Here is a 20,619-nt window from a genome sequence, read left to right on the forward strand (position 1 = left end):
ATAAAGGTTCGTATCTATATATAGCATGAATATTTTAGTACCGTCATCATCTAAAGATTATTTCCGTAAAGATTATTTCCGTAGCCAGCCAAAGGGCATTGCTTTTAAAAACTTATTTCATAGAATAATCAATCTGGACATTGACCATACTACCCATTATCTTCTGGATGACCAGGGTCTCCTATCAAATATTTTACATTTTCTATGATCATCTCTATTTTAGGTATTCGGGGAATCCTCCTTAATAGACGAAATATTCCTATTATGTCAATGCCAATTGAATCAATGTTATTAGCTGTGAATTCGAACTTTTTGGTATTTTCCGCTTCTTCGGATGATATGATGGGTCAATCATTTGCTTCATTGGTTTCAACGGTGGCAGCTGCGGAATCAGCTATTGGGTTAGCCATTTTCGTTATCACTTTCCGAGTTCGAGGTACTATTGCTGTAGAATTTATTAATTGCATTCAAGGTTAAACATGACTCCTAGAGAATTACCAAAAGACGAAGTTCTCTTTTCTCCTTTCGTTTTGATTTTGACTTGGTTGGCAGGGTCAGGGCCTTTCTCGCTGGGCGAGCGCATCCGATGGATTCTAAAGTCCTTTCCTAAACCACTTCCCGTTCAGTTGCTGAAAGATAGATAGAATCTAAATGAGATTGAGTTCCACGAATATGCAAGCTAGAAAGATGCTATTTGCTGCTATTCCATCTATTTGTGCATTAAGTTCGAAAAATATCTCAATCTATAATGAAGAAATGATAGTAGCTGGTTGTTTTATAGGCTTCATCATATTCAGTCGGAAGAGTTTAGGTAAGGCTTTCAAAGTGACTCTCGACGGGAGAATCCAGGCTATTCAGGAAGAATCGCAGCAATTCCCCAATCCTAACGAAGTAGTTCCTCCGGAATCTAATGAACAACAACGATTACTTAGGATCAGTTTGCGAATTTGTGGCACCGTAGTAGAATCATTACCAATGGCGCGCTGTGCGCCTAAGTGCGAAAAGACAGTGCAAGCTTTGTTATGCCGAAACCTAAATGTTAAGTCAGCAACACTTCCAAATGCCACTTCTTCCCGTCGCATCCGTCTTCAGGACGATCTAGGCACAAAGTTTCACTTATTAGTTAGGAGGAGATTTTGCCCCCAGTGTATCTCGAAAGCAGAAAAAATAGAACTCATTCGAGAGAGCTTGGTGGTCTTAAGAATGGTTCGGGTGGGGGTTCTCTTAAGAATAAATAAGACGAATAGAATCTAATTCATGTTCATGCTAACAGAAGAGCGGATCCAATACACAGACAACTTCTTTCTCAAAAAGTACTTGCTGCACTTCTTTCTCATGAAGCTGCTTTGCAAGAAAGGAGTTAGTTCCCTCCGGGGGTTCTGATAGCCAATGCTTCCTACGCTCCAGCCCTTAGCCCTGAACTCCTTAGCGCAAGCACTAAGTAAGCCCGTGAAGGCCTTCAATATCGCACCTACTAGGACTGAAATTTCGTTTTCGAATAGGACTACTTCTTTCTTTTCTGTACGCTAGGGTCGTTCGGGCGGAAAACCTAGTTGCGTACTGGGTGAAGCTTAGTCCCTTTGGACCTTTCAATCTCGCAACTTTATTAGATTAGCTAGGGCCGCCCGCACGCTTTAAGGGTTGTTGAAGGTATTGCACTAAGAAAGACTCACTCCTGCCGTTGCTATGCTAAAGGTAAGATTTTCTTTTAAAGCCGCTCAAGCAATTTCTTTAAAAAAAGAAGAGCAAGCAAGACAAGATAAGGCTCGAAAGCTGCGAAGAAAGTCGAGCTGCTCTAATCGAGCTGTGAAATCGGTGTGGTGAGGTATTGGAAGTGTTCAGCGAATATATATAAAGACACTAAAAAAGAGCACCGTGCTATACTGGCAGAGCTTCCGCAAAACTAGGTAGGTAGCTTTCGCTAATGAGAGATGGATTTGGGGATTAGATTAGGTCTCCTAATTCATGGAATTTGTTTTCTCTTGCTTGATTAGTTTCTTTTTAAAGCAGCATTCTCCCTTTACTCGATCTTTAATTGAATTATCGATAGAACGTTGATCAATATTCAGGAAGAGATCGAGGATCACAGCAGGATCCTATCTGATCTTTGTCAACACAGGACTCGAAGCCCCCTGCTCAAACAAAAGGGTAATCCTTCGGAATTGAAAATTCCTTTCGGATTTCTTATATTAATTATAGTGGAGGGGAGAAGACTCATTTTGAATTCTATCTATATAGGGGGGAGCCATTGTGAAGCCTAGAGAGGCGGAAGCGGCAAATCGCTTCTACCGAGTTCCACAACAGCAGCTTAGCTTAGTAGCTTAACTCTTTCTACTGGCGTGGCGCTGCTGGATGCTTCTGATCAATAGAACAGGAAGAGGAGTCAGCCAAAAAGAAAGACCACCAAAAGTAACGACCACCAAGATACGCATAGTGATTCGATCTTTTGATCACCCTTTTTTTGAAAACCATTTTGGGGGGCTTCCGCCTTACACACGGAAGATTGGATTGCCTGAATCACGAGTCTTATATACTGTGTTACGATCACCTCATATTGATAAAAAGTCCAGAGAACAATTTGAAATGGAAATCAAGAAACAATTTCTGGTCATAAAAACAGAAAAGCATGAATTGCGCAAGAAGTTCTTTCGGTTAAAACGCCGTGCGACTCGGAGGACATAAGACTTCTTGGTCAAGCCAAAAAGATTGCCGGCAGAATGCTCCTACCCCACCATGCCTGGCCCTTTACCTTACCTTAAGAAGAAATGGGGGGTATGAATCGTGGGAAAGAATGAAAGAAGTGTCTGATACAACAGGTAACCTTAAGGAGTGGCGGCAAAGCTCTTGATTGATCAACGCGAGTGAACTGTGCTTAGACGCTTCGTAAAACCGCACCGATCTACGAGAGGAGCTGATGGATGAGTAGGCTTCCCCTTTCGATTTAAGGAATGTGATCTGGGACACGATGGGGGTTTGCGTGCCTCGGTAGGAAAGAGATCACCGGAGTATAGCACAAGATCGCCTTTTTTTTTCTTGCTGCCATGGGGTCGACCTGTAAACAAGGTAAACCCAATGGGAACCAAAAACGGGAGGGTACCACATTGACATTGGGCAGAAGACGATCCAAAAAGCGAAGGCTCACCCAGCTGAAGGCGATCGGCAGTGAGGGATGCTTACCTTCTTCTTAGAGAAAGGGGAAAGGGGCAACCTATCTGACTAATAATAAGAAAGGGGGTGAGATAGGCGACAGGTAGCTTGCTTCCAAGCCGGCCCGGCCGCGAGGAATCAAGAGATCTTTGCCGGTGCTTACTTGGATCTCGGGTGACGGAATAAGGCGCCCAGAAGCGACGAGCAGTCGCGGTCGAAGCTTGGCTCTAGGCGATAGGCGGCTAGCAGTAAGCTTGGCTACAGCAAAGCGCTTACCAAGCGCGAAGGATTCGTTCCTCTCCCAGCAACGGATGCCAAGGGTAGAAATGGGCGCGGCTTTCGCGCTAGCGCTCTCTCGTTAGCCGTTGCTTGTTTGGGTCGAGCTCAAACCTTCGCCACTTGAGCCGTATGCGGGGGAACTCGCACGTGCGGTTCTTAGGGGGGAGAGCTAGTAGGAACCATCCTATCCCAATAGCGTATATTTGGAGCTCAATATGAAATCCTATTTTCTTGCAAGACCCGTTCGGATAAGGGAAAACTCCAGAGATTGCTTCGAAGTAAGATCCTTGCGTTGACCCTTTCCTGAACCAGAACCGGGGGGGGGAGGGGTTGAGAGGAAAGAAAAGGGGATCCAAATTTCCCATCAATAAAGTGAGGGCTTTCCGGACCTTCCCCACCCCTCTTTCCATTCTTCCTTCCCCTCTCACTCCCCCTTTTTCAAGAAATAAGCCCCGCTCCCTAAGAAGGGGCCCCTCTCTGATAAGGAAGGAAACGAAAGAATCTCCATTTTATGACAAATCCGGTCTGATGGTTGTTCTCCACTAACCACAAGGATATAGGGACTCTATATTTCATCTTCGGTGCCATTGCTGGAGTGATGGGCACATGCTTCTCAGTATTGATTCGTATGGAATTAGCACGACCCGTCGATCAAATTCTTGGTGGGAATCATCAACTTTATAATGTTTTAATAACGGCTCACGCTTTTTTAATGATCTTTTTTATGGTTATGCCGGCGATGATAGGTGGATCTGGTAATTGGTCTGTTCCGATTCTGATAGGTGCACCTGACATGGCATTTCCACGATTAAATAATATTTCATTCTGGTTGTTGCCGCCAAGTCTCTTGCTCCTATTAAGCTCAGCCTTAGTAGAAGTGGGTAGCGGCACTGGGTGGACGGTCTATCCGCCCTTAAGTGGTATTACCAGCCATTCTGGAGGAGCAGTTGATTCAGCAATTTCTAGTCTTCATCTATCTGGTGTTTCATCCATTTTAGGTTCTATCAATTTTATAACAACTATCTCCAACATGCGTGGACCTGGAATGACTATGCATAGATCACCCCTATTTGTGTGGTCCGTTCCAGTAACAGCATTCCCACTTTTATTATCACTTCTGGTACTGGCAGGGGCAATTACAATGTTATTAACCGATCGAAACTTTAATACAACCTTTTCTGATCCCGCAGGAGGGGGAGACCCAATATTATACCAGCATCTCTTTCGGTTCTTCGGTCATCTAGAGGTGTATATTCCCATTCTGCCTGGATCCGGTATCATAAGTCATATCGTTTCGACTTTTTCGGGAAAACCGGTCTTCGGGTATCTAGGCATGGTTTATGCCATGATCAGTATAGGTGTTCTTGGATTTCTTGTTTGGGCTCATCATATGTTTACTGTGGGCTTAGACGTTGATACCCGTGCCTACTTCACCGCAGCTACCATGATCATAGCTGTCCCCACTGGAATTAAAATCTTTAGTTGGATCGCTACCATGTGGGGGGGTTCGATACAATACAAAACACCCATGTTATTTGCTGTAGGGTTCATCTTTTTGTTCACCATAGGAGGACTCACTGGAATAGTCCCGGCAAATTCTGGGCTAGACATTGCTCTACATGATACTTATTATGTGGTTGCACATTTCCATTATGTACTTTCTATGGGAGCCGTTTTTGCTTTATTTGCAGGATTTCACTATTGGGATGAACTGACCGCATTAGGTATTCGACTATGAAACGTCACATGTTAGACATGCAGACGCGTAAAAAGCCTGGTGTGGCTTGAGTATATGATGGGGCGTAAATTCATTCCCATTTAAGCCCATTTTGATGGCAAAATACCATCCGTTCCCTCATCTGATGAGCAACTTTAGCATGAAAATCACTTGTTTTGCACATTTGTGACAAAAACACAGTGGGGGAACGGATGATGACGTGTTCCTTTGAAAACATATTAAAAGGAGAACAGATTGAGATCATTTATTACACCTACTCCCTTCATTTAATGCTTCTGTTCATTTTGCAGGAAACATGGAAACAACGTCTTTTAAAAGCAAAGACGGTGCACCACTTAAGCACCAAGAAACGTGAACAGCAGAGAATCAAGAGTTCTCATTGGCTAAGAAGAAAGCAAGACATGGGGGATTGCAAGGAAACAACTAATCATCAACAAAACTGTTCCATCATTCAATTTGCAAGCTTCCAAACACTGTTGCCACCGCCCTCTTCCTTCAATCAAGAAACCAACTCTAAAGGATTTACAGGACTGTCACTCCCTCTTCTGCCTATAAATAGGACATTCCAAACACAAAAACATCATCAAATTCTGGAAGGATTGAAGTCCTAAAAGAAGAGATCACCTAGTATTAGTTAGTAGTTTAATTTTGTATAGTTGTAACTGTAGTTAAGTGACAACCGTTCTCCCTTACTCTGTATCATCCATTAAGACTCCCCACGAGCACCAACCTTCTTCTCCATTTTATATTTTGTTGTAATCTGTCTTGTTTAATTTCAATATAAGTGTTTCTTCTTTTCTTCCCAATCATTATCTCTGAACTAAATCTCGGGTCTATGGGATTTCAGTTTAGAATAATTATGTTTAAAATATCAGCCATAGGCTGAATTATTTGTGGGACGGATAAGCTACAAAACTCTTAAAGAATTATTTCCAAAACTCTTGACTGAAGCTTTTTGTATTTCTTTGGCTAAGTAAGCTATATTCATTGTGTATCAATGAAAATTGAACACATACTAAGAAAGGAACTTCCTTAACGAAGGGATTTCAGACAGCTTAGCCATTGGGGAAGGTAGTGTTATGGAAAAAACACTATTGGTCACCTTAGGAATAAGGGGCCACTTCGTCGATTTTAAGGTTATGTACTAAGTACCTGTTGGAGTCAAGGGAGCCATAGGAATATGGAAACTTGTGAGCCATCTAGTCCATGAGCTGAGGAATCAAAGTTGGCAGATAAGAAACTGGGACAAAGCCAAAAAGTGCTAAGTCTTGAGTAGAAGAAATAACTATTTAAGAATGGAGCAGTGAATCCGTTCCTTCTGTTAAACTGTTTTAAAAACCATCCACCTTGTTGTCTCTTGATTATAGTTATTACTGTTTTATTTTTAATTTGTTTAATCTTGTATCTATCAAACTTCAATGATTATTATCACACCTTCTTTTAAACAGGAAGGATCACATATATAACGCAGTGAGCAATTGTTTGCCATCAGACTGAACTTACTCTTCATGAGGAACGTTGTCAAGACAGTAGGGAACATTTGACCAGACAGTTCAATCACTAACTTTTCTTTTCATTTTCATTCTTTATAAAAAAGATTAAGACAATATTTAGAGTTCTATTCTCGTGGGAACGATAATCTGGGCCTTAATACACCCATTATTACTTGATGCGTGCACTTGCGCACTTGGGTTGGAAGTAAGGGAACAACTCTATTTTCTTTTGCTAATTTAGAACAGAGGAACGTCCCCCATCAGAATATATATTTTTCCACCATCAGCAAACCACCCAGCAATATACCAAAGTTGTTACATAGAGTAGCCAGTGGCGGAGCCAGGCCGTAATTTTAGCCCGGGAAAAAAAAAATTACATATTAAATATCAAAGATTATATATCAAAGCAAACATAAAGGCACTAACCTTTCCGGTAAGAATTTCAAACATAAGAATTGCATTTTCCTCCCACATCATAATAAGTAATGAACCATGCATTTCCCTAAGGATATGAAAACACACAAATATAATAAGTACAGGTATAATAACATTTAATAAATAATTTAAAATATAATAAAAAATTGCATACCTAAAATTGTAAGCGACGCTCTTTTAAATTAACGAAATCTTCAAGGATCGAATCTGTAGTAAAAGTTTCAGCAATATCCCTTTCAACATACAAAACCAAATTATTTGCAAGAAAGTCATCCTCCATTTTGTTTCGAAGCCTTGTTTTCACAATTTTCATTGCTGAGAATGCACGTTCACCACTTGCTGTTGAAACTGGTAGCGTTAAGATAAGACGAATTAGCCTATCAACCAAATGATAAGAATTTGACTTTCCTGTGTTAGCTAATCCTTGACACAACTCAGAAATTGAAGATAAATTTTTAAGTTCTAGATGTTTTGGGATGTCTTTGTGGAAATGCTTCAATTGACAATTCAAATTAATTCTCTCTTGCTCAGAAAAATCAAGAGGTTAATATTTCTCTGCAAGGCTACAAATATCATAAACATTAAATGCTTTGTAACCATTCTTCGGATCTAATGAAGAGCTAAGTGATAAAAGTTCCATTGTTTGCTCAGTAAACCTTCTATTTAATTTTTGTAATTGAAAGTCAATGGCTGAATTAAAGATATCAAAATGATAGTGATGCTCAATAGTTATTTGATCATGCTGTCGATGGCCACGACCTTCAATATATTGAGCATTAAGATCTGGAACATCTATTTCATGAAGCTTAGAGAAATTAACAACACTTTCAAGTATTCTTTTCCAACCATCATCTCGCAATTCTTGAATAAGTTCCTTTGTACTTGAAACTAATTGCATAACATTCAAAATATCTTGAGATTTTTGTTGCAAAGCTTGACAAAGAATTTCAGTGATGCCCATGATCTCCTTCATCAAAAGTAAATTAAAGATAAACTCAAAGGAAATGATCATCTTATAAGCTGCAGTAGCATCTCCTCTTTGAGAGTAAGTTGAGCCTTCGCTACGAATTTTTTCAAGAACTGAACATGATTCATTATACCCTCGCTGAAGACTGCATATAGAATAAAAATGAGAACCCCATCTAGTATCACTAGCCCGCTTTAGTGTACCTACTTGGTTAAAACCTGTACCAGTTTCAAGCTCACCAATAGTCTGCAAACGTTCAAATTCAGAAATTTGGGCAGCTTGGAATTGATCATGACGTTTAGAAGATGCAGTGATAATATTAATGATGAAATTCAAATTCTGAAAGAATAGATAAATAGAAGAAACTTCCTTAGAGGCGGCAATCAAGGCTAATTGTAATCGATGAGCAAAACAATGCACATAATAAGCACAAGGACATTCATTAAGAAATAATGCTTGCAATCCATTCCATTCACCACGCATGTTACTAGAACCATCATATCCTTGGCCACAGATATTCTGGATATCAAGGCAATGATGTGAGAGTATTTTACTAATAGCATTTTTTAGTGTCATAGATGATGTGTCTTGAACATGACAAAGATAAAAAAATCTCTCTTTTATGAAACCATCTTTGTCAAAAAATCTCAAGACAAGAGCCATTTGTTCCCTTTTGGATTCATCACGTGCTTCATCCACAATAATACAAAACTTAGAATCCCCAATATCTTTGCGAATCTCTTTTTGTATTTGAGGTGAGGTATACTTGGCTGTTAATGGAGCATTCTTTAGAAAAACATCTGCAACTTTTTCATTGTAAGATGCCAAAAGTTTGATCATTTCAATAAAATTACCCGTATTTCTTGAATCAATAGTCTCATCATGCCCTCTAAAAGCACATCCTAGAAAAGAAAGCCAACGAGTAAGATCAATTGAAGTCTTAACATGCAGCCTATTTTTTCAATTTGTTGGGAGCTTTGAGCATGTATAACTTTATCAATATGGCAAGACTGATTCATTAAGTCTACACATGAGATGAGTGCATTAGTATGTTGTGAACAAGGATCATCTCCCATGTGACTTATAAAAACACAATCTTTTCCCTATGAACTCTTTTCCAACTATTAAAACCTTTGATTGTGAATGTATCCCAACCGTGTCGCCCACCGACCTTTATATTGAAAAGATAGCACGGTAAACAAAATGCAGCATATATAGAAGGTGAATACTCAAGCCACGAAGAAAATTCTTTGAACTAAGAAGCTTGAAAACGTCGAGGATGCTTTTCCTTTGAAAATGGATAAGAGCATTGAGGTTGATATGGCCCAACTATTAAATAAGCTCTCCGTATCTCATCGACTTCATTAGCTGAATATTCCCTAATTGGCTTATGTTTTCCTGGATCACGTTCAAAAATTTTATTTTTGACTGTAATAATGTCATCAGTATGTTCAATTCTACGACACTTGGAAGGAGGTTGCTCATGAGAAGGTGCATCACTTTCATAAATTATGTTCGTAGGAGCATCACTTGATTCACTTTCAGAGACTAGTTTCTTTTTAAAGAAAACATCTATATTTTTCTGTTTATCCTTACCCATACTTTTCAACAGCTACCTGAGTCAGAAAACACACTGAATACAAAAATATAAATTACATTTAACTAACATGACTCAGATTAAATAATATAAAGAAAAACTCATTCTTACACATTTTTAATAAAATCCTAGAATAGTGGCCTAAATATCTAATTCTTCAAACTTAGAATTGTAAAAAATATGCTTCCTAAAGATAGTAAGAATGTAAAACCCAAAAATAATAGATAAGCATATGTTATTTTAAGGACATGACAAACTTGAAGACAATTATAAGGAGCACCGTTATGTAAAATAGAATTTTGGCTATCCGAAATTTCTTCTCAGCATTAAGTACCGTAAACACTTCACTAACATCAATAAGATGCTTCCTTTTCACATACCTAAATCATTAAAAATAAACAATAATTAACTCACAAGAAAACATAACAAAAAAAGTTTATATAATTCCATCTCCATGTAACTTGGCTGATGAATTACACATAAAAATATCTGCCATGTGCCCATTGTCCACTAATAGATGATTTAGTTCTCCCAAAACAAAAAAATTAGAGTACTTGATAGTTATATGTTAGCATTAGAGTACAATGAGAACGAGAGCATTAGAGTACAAATGTTGAAATCTTGTGAATTTTGTAACTTGATAGTTATATAATAGCATAGTTTTTGGTAGGTTGTATGATGTATAAAGGACAATAAATGTTCTGTGGTTATTATATTCAGACCCCATTTGCTTTATAAAGCTATAATAATCAACTAGATAAACTACAAGTCTACAAGTGGATTGATATTTGAAAACTCATTTTAATAAATAATGGGAACCTTCGTAAAATTTGTGAAAGTTATAAAAATGCTCTTCTTAATTTTGACTATTACAATATGACTTTTCATGAAATGTCTTGGTGGTAGATCTAACTTTAAATTTGAATAAAAAGTACCCTTTCAAACACCCATACCTAAAATATAAAAAAATAGAGATAGCATCATCCAATCCATTTATATATACTTTGTTACTACTTAGTAGAGACCAATTTGTTGTTGAAAATGTCCACAAGTCACAGGCAAAAAGAACAAACAGAAACAGAGGTTACAGAGCAACGATGATAAAGTAGATACAAGTTTGAAATTTTTGTTGGGAAAAAAAAATTGAAATAACAAAAATTCCTAAAAACTTGTTGGGTTAAAGGTAGGAACTTTAGCTAAGCTAATTTGGCATAAAGAAAAAAATTGAAAACGGGAAGAAGAAAAAAAAGTCGTGATACTTGATGAGAGAAAGCTTGACCAGTTGACCTTGGAAGTTAGAATAGGGAGAGATAAGCGGGAAGAAGAAATATATTAATCTGAGAGTCAAAGAGTGATAATCTTATTATAGATTTTTTAATCTTATTAAATATTTCTAATTTTTTTGTATGCAAGCTGGAATTGAACACATAACTTGATACAACCCACTCAAATCCTTCATCAAATATATTTTAATATTAGCCCGGGCCAAATTAAATTTTTAATCCGAATCAAATTATAATTAATTATATAATTATATATAATAAATAAAATTTGTTAAAATTTAGCCCGGGCCGAGGTACCCCCCAGCCTATACGTGGCTCCGCCACTGAGAGTAGCGACTTTGGTTTAATGTTGACATCTGTCCAAAGCTACACCATAGTAGCTGATCAAACCAACGACTACACCATAGTAGCTTCACATATTAGCGACTATGACCAAGTGAAGCTACTCTCACCTGTCTCATGGTTCAGTCCTAACTAGAGGTGTTAACGAGCTGAGCCGAGTCGAGCTTTGGTCTTAACGGGCCGAGCCTGTGTTCAAAAGTGTCAGACTGGCCTTAGCCTGTTACCTGTTACGAATATAATATCAGTCTGTGGCCTTGCTCATTTACAAAAAACAAAAGCTTGGTTTAGCCTGTTAAAAAAAATTAAGACAACAAAAATTTATCCAAACAAAATATACAATCAACAGCACTAGTAATTCCATAAATATTCATAAATTTACTTTATATCCAAATAGCATAATATAAAATAAAATCATTCAAAAGTATGTTTAATTAATAAAATGGGATGAAATGAATTGAGAAGAGAGAGAGGGCTATCACAAGTACTATAAAAAATAAAAAATAAAATAAAAAAAATAATATATTAGGCAAGCCTGAGAGGCTCTAAGGCCGATCTTTTGAATTGGAGCCTGAGGCTTTTTTATTAAACGAGCTTTTATACAAGTCCAAGCCTGGGTCCAACAATCAATTTTAGACATGTAAGCTCAGGCCTTCACGAGCTGAGCCAAAGGCCCCTGTAAGGCCCCTGGCTCGTTTAGCACCCCTAGTCCTAACCATCGTAGCTTCCCTAGGAAGCGACTATAGTAACCAATTCCCAATGATGTCGTAAACAATTCCCAGATTGGCACATTGTTGTCCTCAGAAATCAAAGAAAATAAAACTAAGGGAACAGGGAGTAGGAATCTTCAATTGAATGAATTTTCAACAGGAAAAAATCAATCAATCAAGATCAAAGAGTATTCAGACTTGATCTTGAAATAAAATGATACATCAATTCAAGGAAGATTCACAATCCATCATTTATATAATTGTAACAAGACTTCATCAGACAAAGAATAAAAATATTAAGCTAAAACACCGCTCACTAGGATTTTCAATTCACTCACACTCAAGTGTTTGAGGGGTTTGTATTTCACTCATCCTTCATTGAATCAATACTACTATAGGCTTGCTCATATTCTCATTCTCCACAGTCTTAATGACCTATAAAATATAATAACCCTAATTATATAACTTTTAAATTAGAGGGTTATGATGAGAACCTTATGGTCATAAATAGAATGAGGATGAAATTCTAAGAATTTTGATATCTATATTGAGGGTATTTTGCACGGATGAATTTTCATCTGTTAATTTTGTCTGCTGACGCAGTAATAGTCAGTAGAATAGCTCCAAGTTAGCAAATTATTGTGAAAGAGCTAATCTAATGATATAAATACCATGAATGAGGTTAGTATATGATTTGATGAAGTTTGATACCCATATTGGGGTATTTTGGAAAAGTCACTTCTGCCGGTTTTTTTGTACTGTTGTAGAAGCAGCTGGTAGAATCCCAGAACGGGAAAAAGATAAGAAAATGGAAATAAAGACCAATATATGCCTAACAAGTCATAATTAGACCAATAATGTTAAAGTTAAGAAGATTATGAAATCTGGGTACTGTTAGTGGATCTGTGATCTACTAATCAAATTTTTAAGTTATGAACATGATAATTAGACAAAATTAATGTTAAGTACTTAAAGTTAGAGTCTTGGAGGTTTCCAGATAAAAAATTTGACGACCGTTCAGATAAAAATTACACCAGGTCTCACTAAAGGACAAATGCCACTAAAGTGACATGGCACCCCTAATTAGGGCACCATTCCCCTTCCCCTTCCCCCTCATTCTGAATCACCCCCCCTTCTCACTTCTCTCTCTAAAATTTAAACTTTAAACTTTGCTCTTACTTCTCTATTAGATTTCATCTCCAAAACCTCACCAAATCTCCTTCACCAAACTTGTTCCCCTCATTCTCCTCTTCACAACCATACCATTTTCATGGTGTGGATCAAATTTTTGAGTTCCTCACACCACCATACAACCATGGTTTTTGGGAGTTCAAGGACCATGGAATTGTGTTCTTAAGTTCTCTTGAAGAACAACACATTCTTGCTTAGTTCTCTTGAGTTCTAGTGTAAGTGTTCTTAAACTTTCTTGAAAAATATCATCTTTTTCTCTTGTCTTCATGAGCTCTAACTCTTGAGCATGTTCTTGAAGGTGTGTTCTTGTTTAAAGGAGCATTCTTGGTTGTAAAAAGTGGAGCTTGGAGCTAAACGTGTGAACTTGAAGATGTAAGCTTCACCTTGGGAAAAGATGACCCAAAAAGGCTTCTTTTCCTCCTTTTTATGCTAGGGTTTTATGTATAGGTGGGGTGTATGTTGCTGAAATTTTTTAAAAAGAAAAGGTTTTGATGATTGCTCTTGAGGGTGTGTGAGTTTTGAACCAAGAAATGGTTGATTTGATGTGTAAAGGTGCAACATTTGGATCCTTGTGTGAATTCCATGAAAGAGGATGAACTTGAACCTTAAAGGAGACACCTATGATTCAGCCATGTCATGGGATCTAGGGTTTGATGACTAAAATGTTTTATGAAGTGATTAAGTGTGGAAAAATTGTAAAAAGAACTAAGAAAGATTAATTAAATGAGTTATCTTTAAGTGAAACCTACTAATCTTGATTAAGGATGGCTAAAAACCTAATAAATATAATTAATCAAATCTGCCCCCTTTGATATAATGTGGATTAGTTGTTGTAAAAATAAGGAAATCGTGGATTAGTGGATTAATTAAGTGTAGGAACTAATTAAATAATGAAATGACTAAGAAATAAGCTTAAAAATACAAATTTAAACACCTAAGCAATTCGGCCATATGTGATTAATTTAGGGTCACTATGTTAAAATTAAAATTAAGACCTAATTAGGACATTAATCTAGTGGTTAAGTAAGGTGGACTATGTATAATACACTAATTAAATATTAAATAATAAAAATGAACATAATTAGGGTTTAGGAGCACTAATCATGGAATTAGTGAACTTGAGGTATCATGGTGAAACACCCCGTGTATACCCGATTTGTTATCATGTCATCGTATTAAGCCACGCTTAAATAAAAATGCGGAATAACTTTTTCTTTTCAATTATGACGTCATTATCAATTACCAAGTTGATTACTTAATCCTTTTAAAAACATTGTCTGTATGTAATTGCAAAAAGACAGCTATCTACACTAAATAACCTCATAAGATAAATATGTGAGTATCTAAGTCACGGATCTACAACACGTAGTCCGGACATTATCCTGATACATTATACAACTCGACTCCCAAAATAAAGCATAGTCAATCAATGTGGCATGGACAATCCTCATGCTCACCAAATAAGGCAACAAAGCCCAACAGAGTCACAAATCAAACAACATAATAACAAATAAATAACATGTCAGCATCCAACATATCACCGTAACAGTAGATATCTAACTCAGCTCCGGCCTCCTGTCGCTCGAGGTCTCAACCACCGAGTTACCTGAACCTGAAATATGTGCCACAAACGTGGGGTGAGATCTCTAAACAGAAATCTTAGTAAGACAAAGGGTCCTCAAGGATCTCTCCACCCTAAGCTCACTTACATGTGCAATATAAGTTCAAAAGCAGTAAAACAGTCTAAGTTCCAAAATCAGTGCAATGCAGCAGAATAATCATGTCATGTATGTCATCTATTCTACTAGCCAGAGAAATGCAGGATTTACATACGTCTATTTCCTACATTCAGTGCAAGTACTACTTACACCCACACACAGAATCACCATATGGCATGTCTACTACATACACAGGCTTACCGTTTAGGTGGAACAACATATGCATATTATAAGCACTTGCACAAAACAACTCAACAGCATTTCAAAATCAATACATGAAAACACATCATGCATATAAACCATCCCCCCATGGGGTATGGTGGAACCATGGCTAAACCGAGGACACGAAAGCTTACCTCGCAAGCTAACTATCCAAGCCAAGCTCACACTAGCTCAATGCCCACAAACAGCACAATCACAATCTGTTTATACAATAAATAATCATTAATATTCATTGCCCAAGGTTCCCTTAAGTGATTAGGGCTTTCCAACTCATTTTAAGTGATTTCATGCAAAATCTGCAGGAGCAATTCGAATACTCCTCTATGAGTATTCGAATACTCCAAGTCTCCATAAAGTATCTGAATACTTTCACTTTAGTATTCGCATACCACAAGGTATCCGAATACTTTTCTCCAAGTATCCCAATACCACCAGGTATCTGAATAGAAATCAAACAGTATTCGAATACTACTCAGTATCCGAATACTTACTCAACGGTATCCGAATACTTTTCTTCCCAGAAAAGTATCCCAATACTCCTGCAAGGAGTATTCGACTACCAAGGGATAAATATTCGAATACTACACGAAAAGTATTCGAATACTTATCAGACAGAATGCAAAAATTCGTGCATTCTCTGCATAAGTCCCATTTTAATTATCTAAACTCGATCTGGAGTCCAATAACTCCAACAACAGATGTTCATTAACATATTTAAGACTCAGAATCTCGGTCCTTAACTCAAATGATCCAAGTTTCACTTTTAATGGATTAAACAAGCTTAACTTATGAAAATACAAAGGAGGTGGTCATGGTTTACCTCCAAGGCTCACAACTCAGAAAATGCTACTGACTTTAAGCTCTCAATACAGCACCATGCTTCAGCCACTTCCCAAATACGAAAATGCACCTCAAGCTTTGCTCTTTATCACTAAAAATGGCTTCTTGAAGCCATTACACCCCAAGAAAAGGCTCACACCACTAAAACTCAAGAAGGCAGTCCCAAACTTCACCAACTCAGAGGCTACAACTCACAATGAACCAGCACACTCCTTCACAATACTAGCTACCAAGTGTTTACAAGGTTTAATGGAAAGAAATCTATGGAAAAAGGTGAGTTCTTGGCTCCCAAACAAGCATAAGGGTCCAAGCCTCAAGGGAAGGGAAACTAGGCTGAAGGGAATCAGCCACCAAGGATTCACACGTAACAAAGAATTATGGCCTAAGGTTTTGGGCCCAAAGGTTATTTATGGGTCCATTAAACTAATCCCGCTGTATTAGTGATAATAACTACGCTTATCACTTTAATCTCAAACTTGGGATTCTGAACCTAGCCATTTTTCTAGCATATTTCATATTTTTATTTTATTTTTCTCAGTACTTTTTCGGTACGCGCTTTTTATTTAGCCAGTAGCACTTGCCGTCCCTAAGTCGCATTTCTTACTATTTTGACTTGAAACTTGTTATGCTAGTATTATATATTACTCTAGTGATATATACATACTTTCATAATTTTCCGGGATACTTCATCAAAACGCATTTATACCATGGAGCAGAATCGGTATCTTCACTTTTCATTAGAAAAGAGACTTTCATTATTATTACTCACTCACCATAATTATTTAAGCCTTCTCATAATTATTAGCGTCAATTATGGAATTATCTCATTAATTTCCTAATTAATTAATTTAATTCCTAAATTAACGGTGCAGGTTCTTACACATGGCATAATGTCACTAAGTGGGATTTCATAATGTGACCTAATAATATAAAAAAATCCAAGAATTAAAGTGACTTAGATTTGCTAACCATAGGTAATTAAGATTTGATAATTAAACCCACTTAGGGTTAATGACTAGTTTTTAGGCTAACTTAGGGAGAGCATATCTCCCTCTTCAAAGGTCCTATAGGAATGTGCCATATATCATTTTGAAGCTTAAGATGTTAGCTATGTGGTATCAACATTTTGTACCATTTGAAGATGTATAGCATTCTGTAAGTTCGATTGAGTGGAGATTGCCCTGGGAGGCCATGTGGAGGGGCTGTATATGGCTGCAACTTCCACGAATTGTTTCTCCCTCAGTTCTTACTCAAATTAAGCTTATAATATGTAGAATTAAATCTGAAGGTGTCTAGTTGTCTGTATAAAAATTTGAGAGCAATTGGTTTAGTAGATTTTCCAGAATCACAGAAATGGTAAAGGATGTTTAGGACTCTGATCGGAATTGGCAGACAGCTTTGCATGTCCAACTTCAAATGGTGATAATCGGAGCTAGAAAACTTCAAATGAGGCATGTGATACCTTATTGGAAATTTAATTGAGTCTAGACTTGTAATGGATATATTATTGGCATGTAAGAATGAAATGTAGAATCATTAAGTGATTGAGTATTAATGATGTAAGTGATTCCTGCTCTAGGTTTGCCTAGAGGATTTGGCACTTGAGGATTTATTGGAGCATACGTATTTTACTGTTGGAGTTTGGCTTATGGTAAGCTCAGTGAGGTAAACTCCTAGTTACGGTTGCTCCTCTCTCTTGTGGCCCTACCATAATGGTGGGCATTATGGTTTTATTGTATGAAATTATGTGGTATAACGTATATGTGCATTCATTCACATTCATATAGGTGTTATATGAATCTTGATGTTATGATGATGCATTGATGATATATGTTATGAGGATCCTGACCAGTGATTATGGTATGTAGGCTGCCTATGTAGTGGCGGAGCCACGTATAGGCTGGGGGGTGCCTCGGCCCGGGCTAAATTTTAACAAATTTTATTTATTATATATAATTATATAATTAATTATAATTTGATCCGGATTAAAATTTTAATTTGGCCCGGGCTAATATTAAAATATATTTGATGAAGGATTTGAGTGGGTTGTATCAAGTTATGTGTTCAATTCCAGCTTGCATACAAAAAAAATTAGAAATATTTAATAAGATTAAAAAATCTATAATAATATTATCACTCTTTGACTCTCAGATTAATATATTCCTTCTTCCTGCTTATCTCTTCCTATTCTAACTTCCAAGGTCAACTGGTCAAGCTCTCTCTCTCATCAGGTATCACGGCTTTTTTTTCTTCTTCCCGTTTTCAGTTTTTTTTCGTTCTGCCAATTTAGCTTAGCTAAAGCTCCTACATTTAACCCAACAAGTTTTTAGGAATTTTTGTTATTTCAATTTTTTTTCCCAACAAAAATTTCAAACTTGTATCTACTTTATCATCGTTGCTCTGTAACATCTGTTTCTGTTTGTTCTTTTTGCCTGTGACTTGTGGACATTTTCAACAACAAATTGGTCTCTACTAAGTAGTAACAAAGTATATATAAATGAATTGGATGATGCTAACTCTATTTTTTTTTATTTTAGGTATGGGTTTTTAAAAGAGTACTTTTTATTCAGACTTCAAGTTAGATCTACCACCTAGACATTTCATGAAAAGTCATATTGTAATAGTCAAAATTAAGAAGAACATTTTTATAACTTTCACAAATTTTACGAAGGTTCCCATTATTTATTAAAATGAGTTTTCAAATATCAATCCACTTGTAGACCTGTAGTTTATCTAGTTGATTATTATAGCTTTATAAAGCAAATGGGGTCTGAATATAATAACCACAGAACATTTATTGTCCTTTATACATCATACAACATACCAAAAACTATGCTATTATATAACTATCAAGTTACAAAATTTACAAGATTTCAACATTTGTACTCTAATGCTCTCGTTCTCAATACTAACATGATTTCTTTCCACTTCAGCCTCTAGAACATTCCTACCACTATCATTGGCTATTTTATCTTAGTCATCCCAGTCAAAATATAACAATAACATAGTTGAATATAACAACAATTCTGCATACACATCACTAAGTTTACCACTTAAACAACATAACAGTTCCCATATTGCAGATTGATAGAAGAAAATAATTTACATTCATGTCAAACTAAACAATACATCAATCATAAATTGAAATGGCCAAAAGGAAATGGCCAAAAAGAAGAAACCATATTCTAAAAATTAAAAGGAACGAATCCATGCATGCTTGAATTTGTGACTTTTGATGGCTGAATAAGAAAGCAAAGATAGACAGAGACATGATCCTAATTCCAAATTGTCAAAGCTTGGCCAAATTTTGACAAGGTGCTTCCTATCTGGCTATTTAAAATGGTAAATAGAAAATGCCAATTATGAGCAACTATTCAAAACAAAAAAAACAGTTGACGTATCACATCATGAAAGAAATGGCAAAAATAGGGAATAACATACAGAAATTCTCAAAGAACTTATGACCCAATATTTACCTGATTTGAGTTCAAATTAGGGGGCACTGGAGCACCAATATGCTGCAATATTGTTGCCATCTGTGTCTTTATGGTGTCAAGTTCTTCTTTAAGGGTATTGTACTCAGCTTGTGTAGGACCAGAATTGTTTGAAGATGATCCTGAAACACGTGATCGCTTACGTATTTGAGATGGAACCACGCCAAACCCTATTCCTCTTACACGTCCCGGGTGCTCCTTCCCAAACGTAAATTCATATGCCTCATCTTCATCAGATACATCATCCAAATCTTCCAGTAATTCATCCTACAACACAAAACCAAACATGATGCCCAATAGTATGTATACAAAGAGTTAATTCACAAAGAAAATACTTACATTCTTCAATCTAGCTTCGTCACTAACAAAGTTACCATCTTTTTTCGTATGTGCAATGCCAAACATCTCCCCCTACTAATTTTGCATCCATATTTTTTTTCCTAAAGCAATGGCAATATGCTAAATGTTAGTTAAATTCAAAGTGCAGCAAATATAGATAATAAAATCGAATTAACGTAAATACCAATTCGTGTTTTGTCTTTGCAATTGATTTGGAACCAAGTGTATGCATTATCGTCTGTTTTGCTCTATTTTTTGTATTAATCTCACTATATTTCTGCATTGTCACACATTTCACATGCAGGATTTTAGGTTAAGTAAATCATATTAAGCAAATTTATGCATGCTAATGTCATTACCTTTGCTTTGTCACTTGTCTTATAGGCCAAGAAACCAGCCCACTGCTCTCTAGTCATGCCATCAGGATAATTGTCTATGTTTTGGTCCAAACTTGCATTTTTATTATAAAACTCAGCACACAACCTGTACTTATTGTCCTTCCACTTTTTACCCATATTTCCCATACAATATGCCCTTTGTTGATCAGTTGAAAGTGCAAACTTGCTCTGCAATGTGAAAATTACAAAATATCATTTCACAATAATTTAAGCATACTTAAAGGAAGTTGAAAAAACATCTATACCTCAATCAGTTTCCAAATTTCTTCCTTATAAATGGGAGGTACATCAGGCCATCGTTCATAAGATATGGGGAAAAGATTGACATTACAAGCTAGATGTCCTAAAACACCGTGCAGAAGTGAAGAAGCATCCTCAATAGGCTGATCGGTTTCATTCCATGGCACAATCACTTTTTTGTGATCTGGG

The 20,619-nt window shown here is 36.8% G+C and overlaps 2 protein-coding genes across 2 annotated transcripts; one reads left to right on the forward strand and one right to left on the reverse strand.

Moving 5' to 3' along the window:
* The first annotated feature begins 204 nt into the window (after positions 1 to 204).
* On the forward strand, positions 205 to 1,290 carry LOC133304844 (ATP synthase protein MI25-like). Its single transcript, XM_061504907.1, has 3 exons — positions 205 to 472; positions 553 to 577; positions 657 to 1,290. Exons 1-3 carry the CDS (start codon positions 205 to 207, stop codon positions 1,252 to 1,254), a joined length of 891 nt encoding a protein of 296 aa, XP_061360891.1. The 3' UTR covers positions 1,255 to 1,290.
* Positions 1,291 to 7,636: 6,346 nt separating this feature from the next.
* LOC133304843 (uncharacterized) lies at positions 7,637 to 8,899 on the reverse strand. The gene has a single exon (XM_061504906.1). The coding sequence runs from the start codon at positions 8,897 to 8,899 to the stop codon at positions 7,637 to 7,639; it is 1,263 nt and encodes a 420-aa protein (XP_061360890.1).
* Positions 8,900 to 20,619: the final 11,720 nt, after the last annotated feature.

This window comes from Gastrolobium bilobum, unplaced genomic scaffold (genome assembly GCF_033153095.1).
Source record: "Gastrolobium bilobum isolate Gb01-03AN ecotype WA unplaced genomic scaffold, APGP_CSIRO_Gbil_v1 utg2627, whole genome shotgun sequence".
NCBI classification, from domain to species: Eukaryota; Viridiplantae; Streptophyta; class Magnoliopsida; order Fabales; family Fabaceae; genus Gastrolobium; species Gastrolobium bilobum.

What these genes read in the sequence shown, in the direction of transcription:
- LOC133304844 (XM_061504907.1), top strand. Translation starts at nt 205, where the DNA reads ATGATCATCTCTATTTTAGGTATTCGGGGAATCCTCCTTAATAGACGA. An exon ending in ATTTATTAATTGCATTCAAG is followed by an intron (nt 473 to 552) that starts GTTAAACATGAC and finishes CTTGGTTGGCAG; the next exon opens with GGTCAGGGCCTTTCTCGCTG. An exon ending in GGGCCTTTCTCGCTGGGCGA is followed by an intron (nt 578 to 656) that starts GCGCATCCGATG and finishes AATCTAAATGAG; the next exon opens with ATTGAGTTCCACGAATATGC.
- LOC133304843 (XM_061504906.1), bottom strand. Translation starts at nt 8,899, where the DNA reads ATGATCAAACTTTTGGCATCTTACAATGAAAAAGTTGCAGATGTTTTT.